General features: G+C 37.5%; 1 protein-coding gene across 2 annotated transcripts in view; it reads right to left on the reverse strand.

Annotated features, from left to right (window-relative positions):
- Nucleotides 1-3767, reverse strand: part of LOC145989394 (venom allergen 3-like) — a 31824-nt gene extending 28057 nt beyond the window's left edge. Inside the window, exons 1-5 of one of the 2 annotated variants that reach the window (XM_083124736.1) lie at nt 3647-3767; nt 3232-3347; nt 2491-2601; nt 1439-1600; nt 420-501 (exon numbers count right to left, since the gene is read on the reverse strand). In XM_083124736.1, the coding sequence (XP_082980862.1) occupies nt 420-501; nt 1439-1600; nt 2491-2601; nt 3232-3288 (412 nt within the window). In that variant the 5' untranslated portion in view covers nt 3289-3347; nt 3647-3767. The remainder of the gene's footprint in view (nt 1-419; nt 502-1438; nt 1601-2490; nt 2602-3231; nt 3348-3646) is intronic. The other variant, XM_083124737.1, reaches the window with a different exon arrangement.
- Nucleotides 3768-21847: the final 18080 nt, after the last annotated feature.

Here is a 21847-nt window from a genome sequence, read left to right on the forward strand (position 1 = left end):
GGGTCTAAATATTGTTACCAAAATGACAAATATCACACAATAGTAAAGTAGAAGTTGCAGTTTAGGGTACAAACACTTTACATAATTTGTTTACGCATAAAAAATCATACTATCTACTCGTATTATGATATAATTTAGATATACACATTTAAAAATCAAACACATATCAGCTTTTGAATTCTTAAAAATATTTCTTAACATTGAAATTCAATTTTTCAGCTTCAAAAATAATTTGTTGCGATATAATGAAACGATGTATTTCCAAAAATTTAGTCATTGGCTTTTTAAATATATTTTGAATGTAATTCGGCAGTCAAAGTGTAGCCATGTGAGCAAAAAACAATGTTAAGAGCGGATATTTTATCGCAAAATGAATCACATACTAATTTAATCTATAATTTAGTTTGAAAGATACTCACGCGTGTTCATACATCTCCCGAAATTTGCGATGCAATGATCCACCCAGGTTTGAGCAAAGTGTTGTAATTCTACGCTCCAACTCTGCAGAAGATAAAGAATACTTGTAATAACGATTTTTCCCAATTTTGAAACTAACAGCCGCTATATACTACCGCAATCGGTTAGGAACAATAAATATACTTGTATCAAAGTCGGTAGGATGTCTGACTGCCACCTCTAAGATTCCCGCCGTGGGAATTTTTCCAACAATTTCCTTGCATCTCTGGAGTTCACCCAGCATCTAATCATTCCTATTCCTTTACATCTACAAAAGCATACATTTCATCCTTGTTATCTAACCCCCTTCCCTTCTCAGAGGCAACATTTAAAACTAACAAAAGGTTTTCAACGAAACCACAGGCCAAAGCAAAATAAAAGTCATCCGCTTCCCCCTTAACTAGAGGTCGTTAATCAGTGGTATGTCCACAGCCCCAACATACTCTTGTTACACTCTCAATTTTTTCACAACCTCCCATAAAAGTTTTCAGACAAAATACATTTTTGGTTGTTTTGGGGCTAAATATACCTGTAACTTCCCATAAAACTTTTACACTCCCAGATGGAAAATTCTAAATGAACTCCTATCGTTAATACTAACGACTGATCATGGTATACTTTACAAGGAAAAACACTTAGAAATCTAAGTAGACATGCTATAATAATTTTTAAAAACTCACAAATACAATCAATTTCAGTGGTCGGGGCAAGATTAGTGTCCAGATACATGTATATTCACGGTGTGAACACTTCCAAGATATTTCAAAAGCAATGATAATGAAAGTCAGTTAGACACATTATCAAGATAGATGATTTTAGACGGGCTAGACTACAAAGTACTAATGGAAAAATAAATTTCGAGTGAATTACTTTGAACTTTAAAGTCTGTCTCACTCATAAGTACGAAAATGTGGCCTGGTACTATATCTTCCCGACTCCTACAATATAATATTCCATCCATATCATACATTTGAATACTTACGAGTTCCATCATTGCAGCTGCTGGTGGCAGAGTTTCATTACTGCAGCTGGAAAACTTTCCAATAGCCAATTCATTTCGCAAAACGTTGTGAAGATGAAGAACATAATCGACCTCAACTCCAGTAAATCCGGTTAGGTAAATTTTCTGACATAAATGGTTGAGCTGAAAATAAAACCAACTGTGAGTAAATAAAATTAAATTTGAAACAAATTATATCTTCTCTCGCAAAATTACCAACATGTGGCTAATATACCTTTATGACTCACCTGAACACGCTTTTACCCGAGATGGAAAAATTCTGGATAAAATCCCATCATTTAAACTATTATGTTTACCGAATGACAGGCTTGGTTCTAAAAGGTAAAGCTGTTCCCTACATCTTGCAACATGCCGTGAAGACATATGAGAGCATGTGGAGGTAGGGCCCACACAATTTAACAATCTCGGCCATTTGTGGAGGTGATGTGATCAGCACCACGCTCAAGCCGCTTTTATCTCCACAGGGTTGGCCATAGGTACCCATTTACTTGAGGCTGGGTGGACCCCAGTGGAAAAGTTCCCAAATGAAATCAGCCATCCAGGAAATCAAACCTCGGTCTCCCGCGTAGCAGTCAGATGCCATATAGACTTCGCCACCGCGGCCCTCATTGTTCATATTTAGACTGGAAAAGTGCTTGAAATATAACTATGTGTAGAACGTTCTTTTTCATTTACGTAGTGTACACAAACACACACACATTAGGTTAGGAAAAATCTATTGGCGAATATTTTTTCCCCATTTATTGCTCAAAGGAAACAAGAATATTCTACAATCGCTGGAAAGAGTAAACTCCAGCAACGTAAAACAAAATGGCATCAAACAACAAGAAGCATTTACTTACATATACTTATGGTTGAAAATAGAATTACCAAAAGTAAGACACAACTTCTGCTTTCTGTAATATGATGGTTATGAACACCATAACATGAACACTTGAAAGAAATGCCCATAGATTTGTATTACCAATTGGGCGATCGTTTAGAGAGATTACCGAGTAAGAGATGGAACTTACATAATCAGAGTCGCACATAATATGAGGTAAAAACCCACACGAGGGGATATTGCAGTAATCTATATCAGATGTAGTACTGAAAGCCTCGGTCAAATACATTGCTTGCAGGACCTGCAAATAAGAAATAATTAGATAATGAGCTGGAACTCTATCAGTATGATCTATTAAATAATAGAGTTTACATATACAGTGGGGGAAAATAATTATCCCTGGTTGGGATGTTTCATTCATAATCAGAAGTTGGAATGGTTCAAGGCAGAGGAGGAGACATTCACCATTCACCTTCAAATCGCACCCTGAATACACACATACATTCACACAGATAATAGGAAATATCGTACCACTAATAGATAAACGCATTATAATAATTAAAAAAAACATAGGATAGAATTCATTTCATCAAACATATTTTTCTGAGAATACATTTTATTATTTTTATTTTTAAACCCACTCAATTGCATTCGCACTACTTATAAATCTGCTTACCAATATTTTTTCTTGTTCTATAGTAAGATTTATGTCCAATCAGTATATATATAATACGCTCACGCGCAGTCCTGTCACCTATTACTTTTTTGTTCCTGTCTTTACCCTCGGATTATTGGATGGAGGCAATGCACACACACACACACACACACACACACACACACACATGCACACACGAAGAGGGAGATACTAATTTTACGTATATGCACACCAAAGAGCGTATACGCTCATTGATACACATATACAAAAACCTACCATGTCACAAACAACCATCCCAACCAACCATATGTTCTTCGAAGATATCCTTTGCATTTCATTTGAGAATCTCTAAAACCTTTATTTCCAAAATTGATGTTTAACCAGAAGATAATCTGAAATAAAAGTGGGACAATTCTTTAGAAATAGAATAGAAAGCGAACTGAATTAGATCCTACGGGGAAACTGATATTCTAATTTAATATGTAGTTCTATCACCCTTATCTGTGGTACTATGTTGATGTGATAATTGAATAGCAATTGCTTGCGTTTATAAAGTAAAGTTGATTTCGTTCATATAAAATAAGCTAATAATCAATATAAATAACTGCATAAAGACATAATAATTTTCAGACGGGTTTTTACATTTGAAAGATTATGCGCGCTTACGTATTTATGCTATTTAACTAATTACCTTTAAGCTAGAAGAATGGAATTTCTGGAACATAGATATTAATATCATAGCTTACACAACCCGAAACATTGAATAGTTGGAGAGTTATGAGTACAAGATTAAGATGTCGCTAATAGGGTAGTATTTTTTGTGTGTGTATTATTAGAGTATATTTAATTTAATTTTGAAACACATACGGGACCTTTCGAGTAGTGCCAAGAATAATTTATTATATATTATCCTTGGATGTAAATCCAATAAAATATATTGATAATGATGATATTATCCTTAGTAATACCTTTCCGACATTTATTGAATAAGGTATAGTGACAACCTGGAAGGGCATGTTAATTGGTTGTTGCTGTGTTACTATGACGTCATTATCAATGTTATTTGGATCTATGAGAAAATAATTTCTATATTTCTTCTTTGCTGCTATGTATAACGGTGCAAGAACTTAGAAATTGCATAAATTGCTATTCTATTGTATATAATTTTTAGTTGGCTCCTAAAAGACAGGATACATTTAAATAACGTATACAGGGTGTCGCAAAACTCTTTCAACAACGCTTGGGTGCTGGTAGATATCACAAAAACAAGTAACTTTTCCCTATAAAGTTTACCTCGAAAGCGCTTAGTTTCTGCGCTATAAGCGCTTAAAATCTAACCTGTACGTATACAACCCAACACAGCAAACGCTTGCTCTGACATAACTACCAGGGGCGCGTGGCAGAGTTGCCACTAGCTTTCCTCGTTAAGAGAGACGACTTGAAAACAACAACCTGAGAGACTTGCCTGAGCAAAATCCAAAACATTCATGATACTTGCGATGTTGTAAGAAGCATTGACAGTATTTATAAGCTGACCAAGACAAATAATGGGCAGACTGAAATTCAAGATTGCTCATTCTAAAATATCTCCATAATTGATTGATTGATTTGTTTTTTTTTTAAATTCGTTTTTCCACCACCTTTGGCTAATCGCGAAGATGAGGATGATATGATGAAATAACAAATGACACCAATGTCTAGGCCAGGATTTAAACCCGAGATACCTGGCGCCGTAGCGAGCTGTGCTAACCACATCACCACGGAGTGTTTCGTGTATCATGCGATATCAACAATTGCAATGGACACGTGAGATATGGGAAATCCACGAACGAACAAATGTAAACATGATGTGTTTGCTGCCTCGTCTCGAACACGTAGACTGTAATGTTATTACAATTTATTTATTAGAAAATTATTCCTATCTGTGTTATTGCTAATCGTTTTCGTCTCATAAGGAAATAATTGCAATGCTCTTTTAATTTAATGATTGATTGATTTGCTTTATTTTACTTCGCTTCTTGTGCCACTTTTGGTTAATTTGCAAAGATGGGGATGAGTGATGATATGATGAATTTGATGAATGGACACTCACAAACATCCATGCCCAGGCTAGGATTCGAACCCGGGAACCTTGGCGTCGTAGTGCGATGTGCTAACAACTCCGGCACGGGGGGGGGGGGGGGCCTGGGTGTTCGAAACGAGGCAGCAAACACATCATGTTTACATTTGTTCGTTCATGGATTTCCCATATCTCACGTCTCCCTTGCAGTTGTTGATATCGCATGATACACGAAACACTCCGTGGTGATGTGGTTAGCACAGCTCGCTACGGCGCCACGTGTCTCGGGTTTAAATCCTGGTCTAGACATTGGTGTCATTTGTTATTTCATCATATCATCCTCATCTTCGCGATTAGCCAAAGGTGGTAGAAAAACGAATTTAAAGAAACAAATCAATCAATCAATTATGGAGATATTTTAGAATGAGCAATCTTGAATTTCAGTCTGCCCATTATTTGTCTTGGTCAGCTTATAAATATTGTCAATGCTTCTTACAACATCGCAAGTATCATTAATGTTTTGGATTTGCTCAGGCAAGTCTCTCAGGTTGTTGTTTTCAAGTCGTCTCTCTTAACGATTAAAGCTAGTGGCAACCCTGCCACGCGCCCCTGGTAGTTATGTCAGAGCAAGCGTTTGCTGTGTTGGGTTGCATACGTACAGGATAGATTTTAAGCGCTTATAGCGCAGAAACTAAGCGCTTTTCGAGGTAAACTTTATAGGTAAAAGTTACTTGATTTTATGATATCTACCAGCACCCAAGCGTTGTTGAAAGAGTTTTGCGACACCCTGTATAATACTGAGCGTGACTTTGATTTTTCTGCCTCAATGCTACAGCAGGTAGATCCTTTTCTCCCTAATGCGAGTGAATCTATGTTTCTTTAAAGAAAAAAATGCAAAATCTGAGCAGAGACCTGCACAAGACCCGGAGAAAACCCGTCTGCGAGGAGGCGCGCCTGCAATAATATGCAACACGCACATCAAGCCCAGGTGTTCGACATCGCGCAAGCGAGCTTCACGTCACAGTTTTGCACAGGCATCGATGCCTGCCAGGTTTTTCTATTACCCGGGTCTTAAGAAGACCCGTGAGACTCGATGTAGTTCTTGCAGGTAGACGGCGAGCACTACTGTCAGTGTTGCCAACGGCCATTATATTTCACTACGCATGGAAATATTTGAATTTCTGCTAGGCGCAGGTGCCTTGAGGTTGTAGAATCATTGGCGTAGCAAGGGGTGAGCGAAGTGGGCGACCACCCTGGGCCTCGCCCATATAGGGGCCTCGCGTCCTATGAGGTTGATACGAAAAACGTAATAAATGGAAGTGAGAAAGATAGAAAAGGCTAATTCTTGTGGGCAATAAAATTAAGACCTTCTTATCTGACTTTATATTCTAGTTTAACGTTATAATTTGAATGAATACGTCAAATCAGAGGCGAGCGGGAGCTCTAAGCCTAAGGGGCCCCGAAAAAGTCAAAATAATTCTCATTCCTCATATGAAACATCGACGTAAGAATTGCTTGGACAATTTTATCCATTTTTCTTCTGTGTCGTGACCTTGCATAGCCTACCCGATTTTAATATGTTAATAGTAAAGCACCTCAAACTGCCACGGAGCAAAGTACGGGGCATTTAAATACTTCTGGTGTTTTAAACTGAAGAAGGGTATGCATAATATTAGCAGTTCTTCCTTCGTTCCTACAACTTCAGACGCAGCTATTGCCCTCTGTAACGGGCACGAAGATGATTTATCTTCCGAATTTCCTGATCAAGTTCTGTTTCAGGAATGTGCATAAATCTGAAATCAAGTGGTTTAGGAAAGTTTATTCTCCTTGATAGCTCTACACTAGCTTCCAGTGTTCTCTGTATCCTGTACCGCCTTCTGTTTGGGGGAAGGGATAAGTAAGTATTTGTATTTTCTTCTTTTGAATACATAAATGTCAAAGAAAGATATGTTGTAATATGTGAAAATTCAGAGTTAGAGCATCGATTTGTATAGTTATTAATGTAAGTGCAACCACAATCAGCCATTCTAAGTAATTACGTAAATTTCCTGGAAGAAGCTGACTGTACTTGAGGGACCCAAGTTTAATTCTTGCGGACGCGTACTTTACGATTTTGTTACGCCACTGCGTCAAATATTTAATATTACAAGAACATTAAGATGTAACAACAAAATGAGATTCACAGTTATTATTATCATATAAGTCCTAAAATTCAAAGTTAACTGGTACAATTTATGTGCAACAAAGTCAAAATTGCTAATTAAGAAAAGTCAAAATTGCTAATTTAAAAAAAAGTCAAATTAGCTGTATCAGTTGATTACACCAAACATTTCACATTTATTGTGCAAATGACTATCGTTTTAAGATTTGCTGATGTTGAAACCGATTGTGTAGAAGAGCTTGTAGGTAGATACATTGGGCCCCTAGACAGGATTGTGGTTTAGCGCACTCCCTTCCCCCCGCTCTATCAAGCACTGACATTTTATGTGCGTCCTTCCATATTTTCTACTTAAGCCATGGTTTGACATTTACATCCTACAAACTTCGAAATGAGGAAACAAAGAACGACTCATTAAATAATATATAGGTTATATTTCAAGATTCTTACTTTGTATTTCTGATTTTTTTAAAAAAAAGTTTAGCACATTTAAGGATATTTCAGTTATCTTACTGCCTAAAGAACATCTTAAAAAACGTACTATTACTACTACTTTGGTTAACGAAAATTTCAGCAGTGTGTTACTGTAGCTCTGCCAAGTGTAAATTTCTCTGTCGCGTACTATTAAATATAATATTCGTCAGAAACGAATTATTATTATAGGCTATTATATAAATATGATAATTGGCTGACGTTTCCTTGATGACTGTGTATCGATTTACATTGATATTTCAAACTTAAAGAACGATGGGGCCTTGCATTCAAATCTCGCCCAGGACCTCGCGATATGTTGCTAAGCCACTGCACCTAAGATTTTGTAACTTCTCAAATTAGTGTCATTATTATGTCAAACCAACTACCACATATTTTCTAAATTTGTTTCGATGGTCTTGAAATAGGTTTGTGTGTCTTATTCATTTTATGTCACCTTTCTGGTCTTGAAATCGTAAATCTTCTCTCGGTTTCATTTTTACATTGTTTGTTTGTTGAAATGTGTAAATAGCATTGCCTGTTATTTGCACCCGTGTGAAAATACAAGCTAACAATTATATTTTGTATCGTATTACTATCAATGCGGTCTGAGAACAAGATAACTAGCAACAACATGAGCGAACGACGATTTGTTGAAAGAGATGACAATATTCAAAAACCTTTTATAATGCAAATTCTGATTTCATGTTCCATTTTAGTGTTCAGGGGGGATATTGAATTGGCAAAATTACACCAGAGAGAAAATCTGTTTGATTGATTCATTCATTTATTTGGTCAATTTATGCACAATAAGGCTAATCGGGACTGGACCTATAGTTTAAAGTGGGATCCGAACCATCATGTGCTTCCACCGGGTATCGAACCTGGTACCCTTTGATTACAAGGCGACGACACTACCACTGCGCCATAGGGGAGCACCCCCAAAAAAGTATAATGTAGAACAACCACCAGTCACACAAAGTTCCAAAGTATTTACGATGGCACTTTTTGCGAAACTTGGTTCGTACTCCTGTACAGGTATCAGCAGTGGCAGCAATTAGGGGCGGGGCCGAGAGAGTGCAGTTGCACCCCCCCCCACTTTTTGCTACTTTTGCACCACGCTAACCTCATGTACCAAGGGAAATTAAATTATCCTTGCCCCCCCGTACATTTGCACTTTGGCCCTCTAGTTTTGGAACCCAATCGCCGCCACTGGTTGTGAGCGATACAAATGTTTTCTAGCAAGGAATAAATGTCTGCAATTTCAAATTGATAAAAGTGATGAACATTTTAAGTGCTCCTAGAACAGTTTAGAATCTAAAAGTTGGCAACGGTGACTGCGTGACTCATGTATCTGGAGACGGTGCAAAACCGGAATGAGCGTTCGCTGAAGATAAGCAAGCTTCGTCTTGCAAGGCCTTCCAGTTACCTGTGGGCTTTCGATGCTTGACGGGTCAAAACCCAGGTATATAGTTTTACTCGCCCGCCCGACCAGCCAGGCGGGCCTAGTAAGCGATTCTGGCCGTTGTGCAGCCCTCTGAATCTGAGACCAATGAACCAACCTCAAGTGAGTATTATTAGACTGTAAAGGGGGAAAGAACTAAAAGGAGGAAGAAATTAAATAAAGGGGATGGAAGGAGACGCATAATAACTAAAAGAGAGAGGAAATTTGAACAGATGAGAAAGAGGGAAGGGTCTTGTACAATCCGAATCTTTTGTAAATGAGTTTTAGTAGTTGTATGTCCTGACCTAATACGATTTAGCAATACTATCACATTCCTTGTACCTTGAACTTTTGTAAACCAAGGCCTGATTCTATTGAAATTAGCTATCCTCTGATAAAAACTGCCTGCATTTTGAAATTCACCTTTGCACAATTCCTTCCAGTTTTCTTTCAACTTTTTCTTCACCCTGGGTAGAAGGTCTGTGTACAGTGGGATCCATGAGTATTACCGTGCAAATTGTCCATCACCATGTTCGTGCACTTTATTTCACCCAATAAGAGCTTCAAGAATTAAAAGAAAACTCAAAGCAAGCGGTTGACAACTTCTGCACCAGCATATATAAAAATCCATCGCTTAAAAACACATAGGATGTAAGAGAAAAATTAATGAAAATAGTCATGGACAATTTGTACGGTAATACTCAGGGATCCCACTGTACCAGGTTTTCAGATCCACGACAGGTTGAATTACCCTAGCTTGTTTTGCATTCAAATCTGCCATATCATTTCCTAAATTTTGACAATGTGCTTTAACCCAGGTTAAATGAATTATCTTTCCCATGGTTCTTAAATTTTGTAAAGTTTTTACACAGTTTATAATGTATGGGGAGCATTTAAATAATAAATCGTAATTGGACTGAATTGAATGTAATACACTTTTGAAATCCATTAAAATTAATATATTTTTTCTTGCAATTTATATGTATAAATTAGTGCTTGGTAAATTGCATAAGCTTCAGCTGTAAAAATGGAAAAATCTTCCGGTAAATGTATCATAATTGATCATTTCTTCTGTTTGCGCTTTTTGTACTGACACCACAGCATCTGCGGCAGATAAACAGTGACGTAACCACAGGGGACAGAGGCATTATCCCCCCCTTTCCCATCTTGGTCGGAAACCAATTCTATCGGGGCAAAGAGGCAAACATTGAGGTAAAGAAATCAAGGCTAGCAGGATAAAGTGATACTCAACATGGAATTAGTTTTTATGTATTTTTTTTATTCTTTCTTCCAGCCGGCCAAGGCCACCTGCAAAGGAAAGGGGGGGGGGGCACAGAGAGACAATTGCCATCCTCGATTTCAAATTTTATGCAAATAAAAGTACATGTCTTAAAATTGTTTTCGTAAAGGTTTAGAGCCGTAGCTAGGGCACGACGAACAATCTAAATAGAAACGTTATAAAAGAGAGCATGCGGTGTCCTATTAAATTCATATTGTTTTCAGTTATGCAATGTAGCTAAAGCATTGTAAATTACCACACAGAGAAATAAGACCAACTATGTACTTCAGACTGTTACTGCTAAGCAGTTTGTCCTTAAATGCATGATTGTTTGAATGAACAGGAGCACGCACATTTGAGAGATTTATATCATTTTTGCAGTTTGTTTGCAATGAGACGGATGAATTGATTATGTAATGCAGTTATATGTATTAAAGAAACTTTGGATACGTACACAATTTAGTGTAAACATGTTGGATATGTATTTTCTTATTTTTTTACGTCGCTCCATGTTGCATATGTGTAAAACATACTATGTCGTACATGAAAGTCATACATGCTATATGTACAAAAGGAATTATATTCGTCATGCATTTTCTATCTTTCAAACATACAGTTTGTGTGCTTGTTTTCAATTATTAATAGCTAATGGGAAATTGAACGTTTAGAAAAATATTTTAAATAGTTTGTCCAACACAAATGCTTTAGCAGCGACTTCTCCCCTTTTTGCGTGATTTACGAGGATAATAACGTCTTTGATACTACTACAATTACTACTAATAATAATAATGTTATTATTATTATTATTATTGGCACGTTTATCCTGGTACTTGCCCCCCCGACAAACATTCGTGGTTGCGCCTCTACTAAAACATGCACGCATATTGTATGCTTTCTTTATTTCAACATCGCACCCCCTAAATTTTTTTCCGCATCCCCTCAGCACCCCCAGATGATTAATCCTGGCGCCACCACTGCCCAGGCCACAAGATTCTATTCCGGGGAAAATAAGGATCCCATAGTTACCGTAGGCTATATGCTACTAGTGCACAAAATGCAAGTCAAAGTGTCAATATATATTATGCATTATTAATTATATGCAGTGGCGGCCGGCGTCAACTATGATGGGTAGTGCCAACGTGATCAAGAAATCGAAAAAAAACCTCCGCAATGTCCCCCCTTCCGCCCCCTCCTTGAGGTTGCGCCACTGGCCAAGATGTTTATCCTCGTTTGGTAACGTGAAATACAACGTGTGTTTAAGTAATAACGTACTAATCCGATTCATCTTCACTCACTAACCTATCTTTATACACTACAGGACACTTCCCTAAAAATATAACAATTACAAGAGGAAAGGAAAAACAACTCCTATCACCGTCTCCTCCCCCATGCACACGTATTCTAACTGGATGTTGAAAATATCTTCGTTATGAAAAAAAACGTCGAAATGCCAAAGGAAACTCGCATCATCATAGGATTTTTTACATTTATATTTTTAAAAAGTCTAGGTGGCCCTCTTGGTGTATCTATCTATTATCAAAAATGTTCATTTAACTTTGGAAAAATACTAGGTTCGTTTCTCCAAAAGTAGGCAGAAATTACTTCCCGTCTTACAAATCAGTCGTATTTAGCGACTTCTCTCTGAAGGTGGCAACTGTGTCAACATTCGAAAGTACCCTCGCCGTACCCGTCTTCGCCTGACACGGTTTCTTATGGGCTAACCCCGCCCCTGTCACTCTTTTCTCAGGCTCATGGTGGAAATGTTCCCCGCGGAGACTTTTTCAACCCTCTGCACGTGTGTCAACTTGGTTAGGTCCATGTGTTAGGCCAGCTCTTAGGCGGCACGGACTGTTGCCACGCTAGGGTACGAACGAAACAGCTGGCGTTGCAGTGAGGAGGTTGGGGCAGTCGTCACGTCAGCTTGACCGATTGCAAGATTCGAATCTCCTTGTCTGTAAATTATCAACGTATTCACTTAACAATACTTGGCGAGGTATGCGTTTCTTCTGAGGGCAATGCATTGGCACGGCGACTTTTTTTAAATCCCTAAGCGGTTGTTTTCCCCACCTTATCATCACATTAATTTTAGCTCAATTTTTCTGCTTTCTCATTCAGGACGTCAGGACAGACAAACACAAACGTCCATTTCTTATCTGGAACCCGTGGCGTCGTAGCGCTCTGTGCTAACCACTCCGCCATGGAGGATGACTTACATCAGGGAAGCTCTATATTTATACCCTTAGGAGTTTTAAAGTGTTGTCTCGTGGTATGTGTGATCTCCTGAGGTGTTTTAGTGTGTCAAGCAATGGGCTAAGAAGTTATTTGAACTTTTAACTGTTGGTTTTGTCTAGAGATGTTTGTTGATGTCCATTGTGCTTGTAACGGGAATAAGTCAAGATATAGTTCCATTATAGCGGGAACCAGGTGGAGTAGTTGGGTAACAACAGATCTGAAAAAGTGATGACCGGTGGGTTAAGACGGAGATATTCCCTTGTCATATTTTATGATTATGGATGTTGAATAAAGGGACAGTATGAATACAGACAAAAGTCTGAAAAGATCTAGATTAAATACTGAGAGAACCAGCCTGGAATCCCCACTAACTAAGAGAAAAATGGGAGATGCGAATGGAATTATGGAAGAGGGAACAAGCAAAGAAAATGAAGATGAAGAATTGCAAGAAACAAGCAAACTTGGTATGTTCAGATTCTATATCAATGAACTTCAATCTGGGATTGCTAGAAAAAAAGTAACAATCCCAACGAAAACACTAATGACCGAGGTATTTAGCAAAATACTAGCAGCGTCGAGGACTTGAACACGGAAAATGAGATCCTGCATGCTATTAATGAAGAGTTGAAAGGAGAAACTTCTTTCCTGAAGGAAGAACTTAGAGCTAGGAGAAATACGCATAATGAAAGTTTAGGGAGTGATAGTAATACAAATTAAAACAAACACCCAAAGAAGTACCAAAACCATCTAGACAATCTAGACCAACTTTATTCGTAAAAGCCAATAATAAAAACCCAAAGGAAATCCAGAAGATTGTTACAAATAACATCCATCCTACTCGGGATAAAATAAGAATTACAGATATTCGATCAACTAAGGAAACACTAATAATAGAGTTTGCGTCACCAGATGAACTCCAAACTGTAAAGAATAACCCAATACTACAATCCGAGGGATTAAAAATTGAAATGACAAAAAAGAAAAATCCTTTGGTCATTTTATATGACATACCTAGGACTTACAAAGATGAAGACCTATATCATCTGAACTTGCATGACTTGATGACGGTAGAAGAAATGACAGCAAACCTCAAAATCAGCTTTCGGACGGGAAGACGTGATGATTCGTCTGTAAACGTTGTGTTAGAAACGTCTCCCGCAATGAGAAATATATCGGCAAACAAAGATAGACTGTACTTGCCATATAAAGTGATTAGAGTGAAGGACTTTATCTCCATTCCAAAATTTTATAATTGTAACGACATTGGACATGTAAGTAAATACTGCAAAAATGAAAGCACATGCAGAAAATGTGGTGAACAACATACTGTAGAAAATTGGAAGTCGGCTAATGTTCGTATCTGTATTGCGTGTAAAATTCGGAAAAGAAATTGCAATAATAATGCCTGTCCTACCTATCAGGATTTATTGGATAGAGTAATTTCAAAAACTAATTATGGATAATGTACACAAGATTACATCTAGTAACTCCATAAGACAGGTAAGACTAATACAAAATAATACAAAAGGGGCTAAAATTGCAATGCAAGAAATTATACAGTATATCTTAAACAATAGTATAGACATTGATATGATTCAGGAGCCTTACCATTATAAAGGTAAGCTCCTGGGTCTACCTCAATCAGTCCGTTCATTCACCTGCACTGAGGTACCAAAGGTAGCTACTCTAGTAATGAATAAGGATATTCAGGTCATGTGGAACAAGACACTTTCAACGTTATATTGTATTGTTCTAGATGTGGATATGGGCACTGGCCCATGGACTTTAGTAAATGTATATTGCCAGTTTAAGGACCCGATATCACCTTACATACGAATGATGTAGAGAGAAGTTCATGGATTGGTGGACCGTAAGGCCAATGCAATAATTAGTACAGATGCCAATGCCAAATCTCCTCTTTGATATTGTGGCGAATAGAGGAAGAGAAATGGAAGACTTCCTTTCAAGTGGAGGATTTTGCGTGGTAAACAAGAAGTCAAATACACCAACCTTTTGTAGTAGTAGTGGTGCCAAGTCAAATATTGATATTACCTTGGTTAATTATGGTGGACGATCGTTTCTGAATAACTGGTGGGTGAAAGACCTTACCACCAGCGATCATAATGTTATAGGATGGAACATTAGTCTTGAAAAAGAGAGTTTACAACGGATACCAAATCAATCTCAAAAAAGGAATTGGAATAAAGTGGAGCAGAACCAATTAAGATCTAAGGTTACAGGTCTACTCGCAATCAAACCTGTATCTCTGGATAATAATATAGAAAATAATATTCAGATCATTACATCTGCTTTAAAAACAGCTATAGGTTTTTTTCCGGTGCCGCAACATGAAAAAAGAAACAAACTTGGCCAATCTAGCATAGATCCCAGACTTAGACAGCAATATTTAGAGAAGTACCGGAAGTCTAAGTGGATTTAAGCAGAACTGATTAAACAATACAAAGTCAGGATGTGGGCTCGACTGGTACAAAGTAAAATTACGAAGGACCCATGGGGCATTCCATATAAAGCCGCAAAAGGCAAATTAAAAGAGATCTTCACTCCTACCACATTTAAAAAGATGGAAAACTCCTATACAACTACTTAGGAGGACACAATCTCATATTTAATGGAGGTGTTGTTACCATCCGATAGCGAATTGGACGACTCAGAAATACATAAAAATGTAAGACAACAATCACGGAAGCACTATGAGAATGACACACTGGTTTATCCATTTGCCAAGGAAGAAATTGCCTTAATAATAGATCGACTGAAGTGCAAAAAAGCCCCTGGACCTGATGGCATCACTAATGAGGTCATTAAGATATTAAAAAATGAAAAGTTGGAGTCCTTGCAAGTGGTGTACAACCAGAGCTTGGCTCTTGGTAGGTTCCCAAGGGAATGCAAACATGCAAATCTTACTATACTTCTTAAAGATAAGAAAAGAGATCCTGAGGAACCAAAATCCTATAGGCGGATATGCTTATTAAATGGTTTTGGTAAGATACTCGAGACACTTATAGTATCAAGACTTAATGAAAGAAGATTATTAACCAAACATTCAGGAAAACAGTTTGGTTTCATTCATGGAAGATCAGCTGAGGATGCACTTAACTATGTTATGAATTTCGTCCATGGAAATCAACACAAATATGTACTGCCCATCACTCTAGATATATGTGGAGCTTTCGATAATGTATGGTGGTCATACATCCTGAAAGTACTGAGAGACAATTATATACCAGGATCTCTCTATAATCTGATAAAGGATTATTTAGGCAATAGAAGTGTACAGTATAAAGGATCACAAAAGGTCGTAACAAAAGATGTGAACAAGGGTTGTCCGCAGGGCTCAGTGTTAGGCCCAACCCTGTGGAACCTTACTCTGGAGCCTCTGCTGATGGAATTACATCAGTCTAGGGAAGTTGCTGATGTGATAGCGTATGCAGACGACATACTTATTCTGATTATCGCCAACAGTAGAACTGAATTGGAAAGAAGAGCTAAACGAGCCATAAGTCTGGTAGAAGACTGGACTAAGACATCAAAAATGAAAGTTGCCATAGAAAAATCTTATCATATCTTACTTAAAGGGAAGCTATTAAGATCTCCAACTATAAGGGGTACAAAATAGCTATTAAAAATCTACTAAAATTAAATACCTTGGCGTGTTCCTCGAAGCTCAATTGAGATTCAGACAACATATAGAGGAGGTCTCCTCTAAGGCGAAGGCCCTACTACACAACATCTTGAAAATGGGGAACTCGGCATATGAACTTCCTTTTGATGTTTCGATGATCTATTATTCATCAAACTTCCTGCCAGTGATATGCTATGCTGCCTCAGTCTGGGCGCATCTCACAGCGCAAAAAAAAATCAGAGATAGTCTCAGATCTGTACAACGGAATGTCCTGTTAAGGATCCTCGGGGCGTTTAGTACAACATCGAAGACTTCGATAATAGCTGTTGCTGGGGTACACCCTTAGACTTTGAAGTTCAACAAAGTGCCGCTTGTTACTGGTGGAAAAAGGGACTAAAAGAAAAGGCACATGATCTGCTGGGAACTCGGGTCAATTCCATCCAAGAAATTAAACAACGCTTATGGAACTCTTGGCAAGAAAAGTGGAGTCAACTCTAGGAATCTGCCCAGACTAGAAAGTACATACCGGACGTACGGGATAGGATGAAACTTTCCTTCTTCAAAACAAGTAGGGGTATAGTCCATTTCATGACGGGTCATGGCCCATATAGGACTTATCTTCGAAGATTTAATTTTAGCAATGATGATCAGTGCTTAACATGTAGGGTGAAAGGAAAACCGGAACATGCAATAGTCAGCTGTAAAAAGTATTCTGATAGTCTGAGACCACGATTAAGGCAGGGTCTAGATGAGATCACACTGGCACAGGAAATCCATAGCATCAAGACCTTCGGCAGGATTAACAGACTGGCTGGACAAATTTCGTCATTAGAAGAAATTGACTACAAATCAGCATCTCGAGTTAGTTCTGGAAATGAGACTTCAACATTAAGTACCACCCGACAAGTTGGAATAAGAAGAAGTAGCCGAATCAGACAAAAGAAGATCGCATCGTCAAAACAGAACCGAAGAAAATGGACAGACTCAAAATGAACCAAGATATTATGAGGAGGGCCAAACCGCCTTGAATCGAAGGAAATTCTACATAAAATCCTTAAGAGGCAGTGCAAGTTCGAAGAACTAGTGACTTGCAAAGTCGTATGGGTAATTGGTGGAAACAAATTAGCGATTGTGAGCACATTGACGTTCCTGTGAAACGGATTGATAGTGTGGAATTAAGTGTGGTTCTATCAAGATTTGACTATCTATGGACGCGAAGTGTATAATAGAAATTTGGGAACTGGTATAGTGTGAACTTTGATATGATGAGAATCATTAAGAAGAATGAAGATCATGACCACAACCTTATCGAATGAAGAAGAAGCCCTTGGAACCTTCCATTTCATTTGATTCTTTTATGAGGCTCAAGGTCTAAGGACTTATAATTTGGTATGTTCTAATTATTTAATATATATAAAATTTCTCTTTCACTACTTATTCATTATTTATTCTTAATGAAGAAGATAGCCTAAATTCCTTGAAAGCAAAATAAGAAGAAGCCTTTGGAACGTCCTACTTCTGGAAGACCAGATACTTGCAACTCCTGTTCCTTTGGGAGGCTTAAGGTCTAAGGACCTATATTACTCAATAAATTTAATAGATAATATAATATATTCCAAGTTTGTATTTTATTATATTTATCATTATAAATTTCCGTAAGATTTTCAAGCTTAAAATCAGCACCAACCAAATCCCTAACATATACAAGTCAATTTAGAAATTTTGGAAACACTGGTCAAACATATATATGATTTTGTTTGTAATATTTCATATTCATATTCTGTATATACTTTTCTTTTATTATATTTATTCCTCAAGTACAATAATCTTAGAAAACACAAAGATATATATATATATACACGCCTTGGTTTTATTAATAGTCACCAAGATCAGAAACTTCTCCCTACAAATACTCGAATCCTCTTCCATATTCCAAACCTAAACGGGACACTACCACTCTTGGCGAAATAACAGCTATTATAAGCAATCTACGCAAAAGTATACCAAGAGAGAGAGGTTTGCGTAGTGTGAGTGGCGAGAGTAGGCTGCAGGACCTCGTCCCTCAGTGTCCCGATCCTTTGAGTTCAGTGAGTTCTTTTTTTGGCGTTGTTAAACGGTTTTATTGTCCGCTTACTTGTTGTTCCTCTTTGCTTCAAGTCACAATGGAACGTTCTTTCAACATATCATCAGGTCGTGCTCTGGAAATTATATATCGTGACGGGTAGTTTACCTGTGAGTACGTTCTATATGTTCCACGTAACATGTTTAGTAAAGTACCATTTCAGACTTTGTTGAGGAGCCGAAAATTTGCGAAGAAATGTCACAGTTCGTTGATGGGGATAGTGCCGGCAGAAGGGGATTTTAACAAATATGAAGTTGAGAAGCACTTCGCTTTTTGTCCTGACACCGCAGCGTCTGGGTCAGACGGAAGATAGCAAGTGGCGTAACTACAGGGGGGCAGGAGCATTACTCACCCAAATTTGGTCGTAAATCAAGGGGACAAACATTGCTGTAAAAAAAGGTAAGGCTAGAGAGTAGCAGGACAAAATGATACTCAAGATGGAATTAGTTTTCATGTATTTCTCTATTTTTTATTCCAGACGGCCAAGGGCACCTGTAGGGAGGCCACAAAGAGGCAATTGCCATCCCCAATTAGTAGTATAATTGATGCTATAACCAGGACACTTATAGCGTAGAAAAGAAGAGCTCATATGATTAAACAGCCCGATTTGCCTACACTTAAAACTATGCCAAGATGCTCTTATTCCTCATTTCTTCAAGTGTGATATGCTCTCAATCCCAAGAATCTTGAATCCTAGTGTAAAAAAGAAGAACCCTCAATAGACAGATTTGCCTACACTTAAAACAATGTCAAGATGCCCATATGCCCCAATCGGCCATGTGTGTACATATTTAAATCTAAAGAATTTTGAATTCTAGTGTAGAAAAGAAGAACCCCCCTCAGACAGATTTGCCCATGTGTGTAAAAGCTACATCTCTCAGTTTGTTGTCCATAAACTTGTCAAAAATATGCCCCTCTTGATATTGTTTTGACTATACTTAAAACTAGGGCAAAAATGCTTATAAGAGCTTTTGCTTACACAATAATATAATGTAATATATGTTTAAATACTTGTTACCTGGAATATGCTCAATAATTTAATTGGACACCAGCCTCAACTCATATATCTAGTACTAAGACAATGTAATATGCAAAAATCTTCTAGAATTGCTCTGTGACTCTCTCATTTCTTACATCATAAACATATGATTTTTCACCTATAAGAATAACACTACATATGGTGTCATCAGGGAGTGTATCGTGGAATTCACAGATAATTTTAATGTTTGTCCTGTCATTAACCACAACTTGTTTTCTTTTTGAAGTGTTGATGACAAACATGGGTCTCTGTGCTTTGAATTCATCTGGTGTGTAATACATGTCAGTATTGCCAGTAGTGACCCTTTTGTATGATGTAAATGCTTCATATAATTTGAGGAAATCATCCTTGGACATGTCTAAATTATAATTTTCTCTAGGAAATACCTCATTTCTGCCATTTTTAAGATATATGTTCTTGATGTTGCAGTTATCAAATTTACTTGAATTTTTTTTTCCTGATTATTGTGTCTTCCAGTCTGAAACAGTACCACCACAAAATCCGGCATGTCATATTGTACACTGGAGAATGAATTTGTAGCATCAAACTCATAATAGGTACCAGCGGCAGGCTTCTGTACACATTGATATGTATAAAATTGTAAAGGAATCTGTGGATTTTTTATTATATCTGCTTTGTATTTAAGAGCATAACTGGCTTCATATTCAACAACCGGGATTCTTAGCTCCATAGTCTGAATAATGCATTTGCCTTCATCAGGTAGGGTATTAGGCAGAGCTTCCCCTGTAGAGTTTATTGCACTGTACCTCATCAAAGCATTATTATCATTGGCAGCTCTTCTAAATGTGATTCTTAAACCACCCTTCCACATAATATCTTTGTAATCTGAGAAGAATCCTGGCAACAGGCGCATTGGGAACAGCACTGTGTAGCTCTTAGATATAATTTTATCACCAGCCTCAAATCCACCTATTTTGTAGTAAGAAGCCTCGGTTTTCGATAATTTTAGTGTGGCCAAAGCTGTGGAGGTAATGCCGGGATAATCCACTCTGTTTATAACAACACCATGCTTTCTGATCTCAATTTCAGAGAACAGATGCGGCACAAAATTGTCCACCAATCTTATATTTGAATTTGCCGGATAATCTGTACCATCGAGCTTTACAACATCAAATTTGATGTATAGATCTGCTCTGTGGGGGTGTATAAAGCCATCCCCTACATCAAGATCAACCTCAATCTCTGTGTTGGGTTGATTTAAATTTGCAAATGTCCTCCTGTTTGGGGGGAATGATTGTAGATCATAACTCTCAATATTTTCCATTTTTTTTGTATGTATTTTTATTTAAATATTAATCTCTATGATTGCAGTTGTTGTGGCTCCAGCAAAATCAACTATTTCTTCTTTTTCATTAGTGACCATCAACTCAATGTAATCTATTCTATTATGGCACACAGGAAAATATAATGTTGGTGATGGAGTGTAGATGATGGGCTCCATAAATTCAGAGTTAGGCTTGAATGTTGCAATGATGCCAGTTTGTTTGTGAGTGCCTATGCCATTTGATTTGGTGATCATACCCTCGGCCACATTACAGTGAATATTTAGAGTCTCTATGGCTAAGAATTTGGGTATATTAATAGCAGTGTGTTTGATGGCTGGTTCAAGTTTTGTGTTGTTCTCAAAGCCTAACAGCTCTCCTATAGTACCCAGATCCACTGTCTCTGTAGCAGACACAATCTCTACTCTGTGAGTGACAGAATTTTGAGTTAAAACTATACCTCTGGGTAACTGAGCATTTAAAGTAGACAGATTATACTGCCCTGGAGTGATGACAATTTTTTGATCACCAACTGCAATTGTGTTGTTGTGGTGTGTAATATTAGGGATCAAGTACATGCCATAAAATGCTCTGAGAGCTATTGTTTTGGGATACACTATATCATCATGTAATCTAAGTTTCAATATTGAATTTTGGCTGGTGAGATGGAATACCCCCATGATGTTTTAAATACCACAGGGCTTTTTGAAAATTTTCAATTGATGGTTTATTTATTTCAGACATATATCTAAGAACAGATAAACACAGATGTCCACAATGAACATCTTTGAAATTTTGAACACGGGCATTATTGTAATAAAGATTAGTTGATTTTAGATATTTTACTAAATTTTCAGGTGGAACACCTCCAAATGAATCAAACACAAATGCCTCATCTTTTAAATATTTAAGATAACAAATCCAGTGAGTGGCCTGATTTTTGTACTTATCCCAATTAACAATGCCACACTCTTTGTTGAGTGGTTGTTCTGGTAAAGAATCAGACATGTACACACCTCTAAAATTTTTGATGCCCAGTGGCTTGATTAAAGCTTCAATATCTTGGTTTGTAAGCGGCTCTTGTTTTTTTTAAACTTATTCATGGCTCTCTTAACACCTTTGCCTTGTTTCTCCATGGCCAGGTTATGGCGCTTCAATTCAT

Source organism: Lepisma saccharinum, chromosome 6, assembly GCF_977018435.1.
Source record: "Lepisma saccharinum chromosome 6, izLepSacc3.1, whole genome shotgun sequence".
NCBI classification, from domain to species: Eukaryota; Metazoa; Arthropoda; class Insecta; order Zygentoma; family Lepismatidae; genus Lepisma; species Lepisma saccharinum.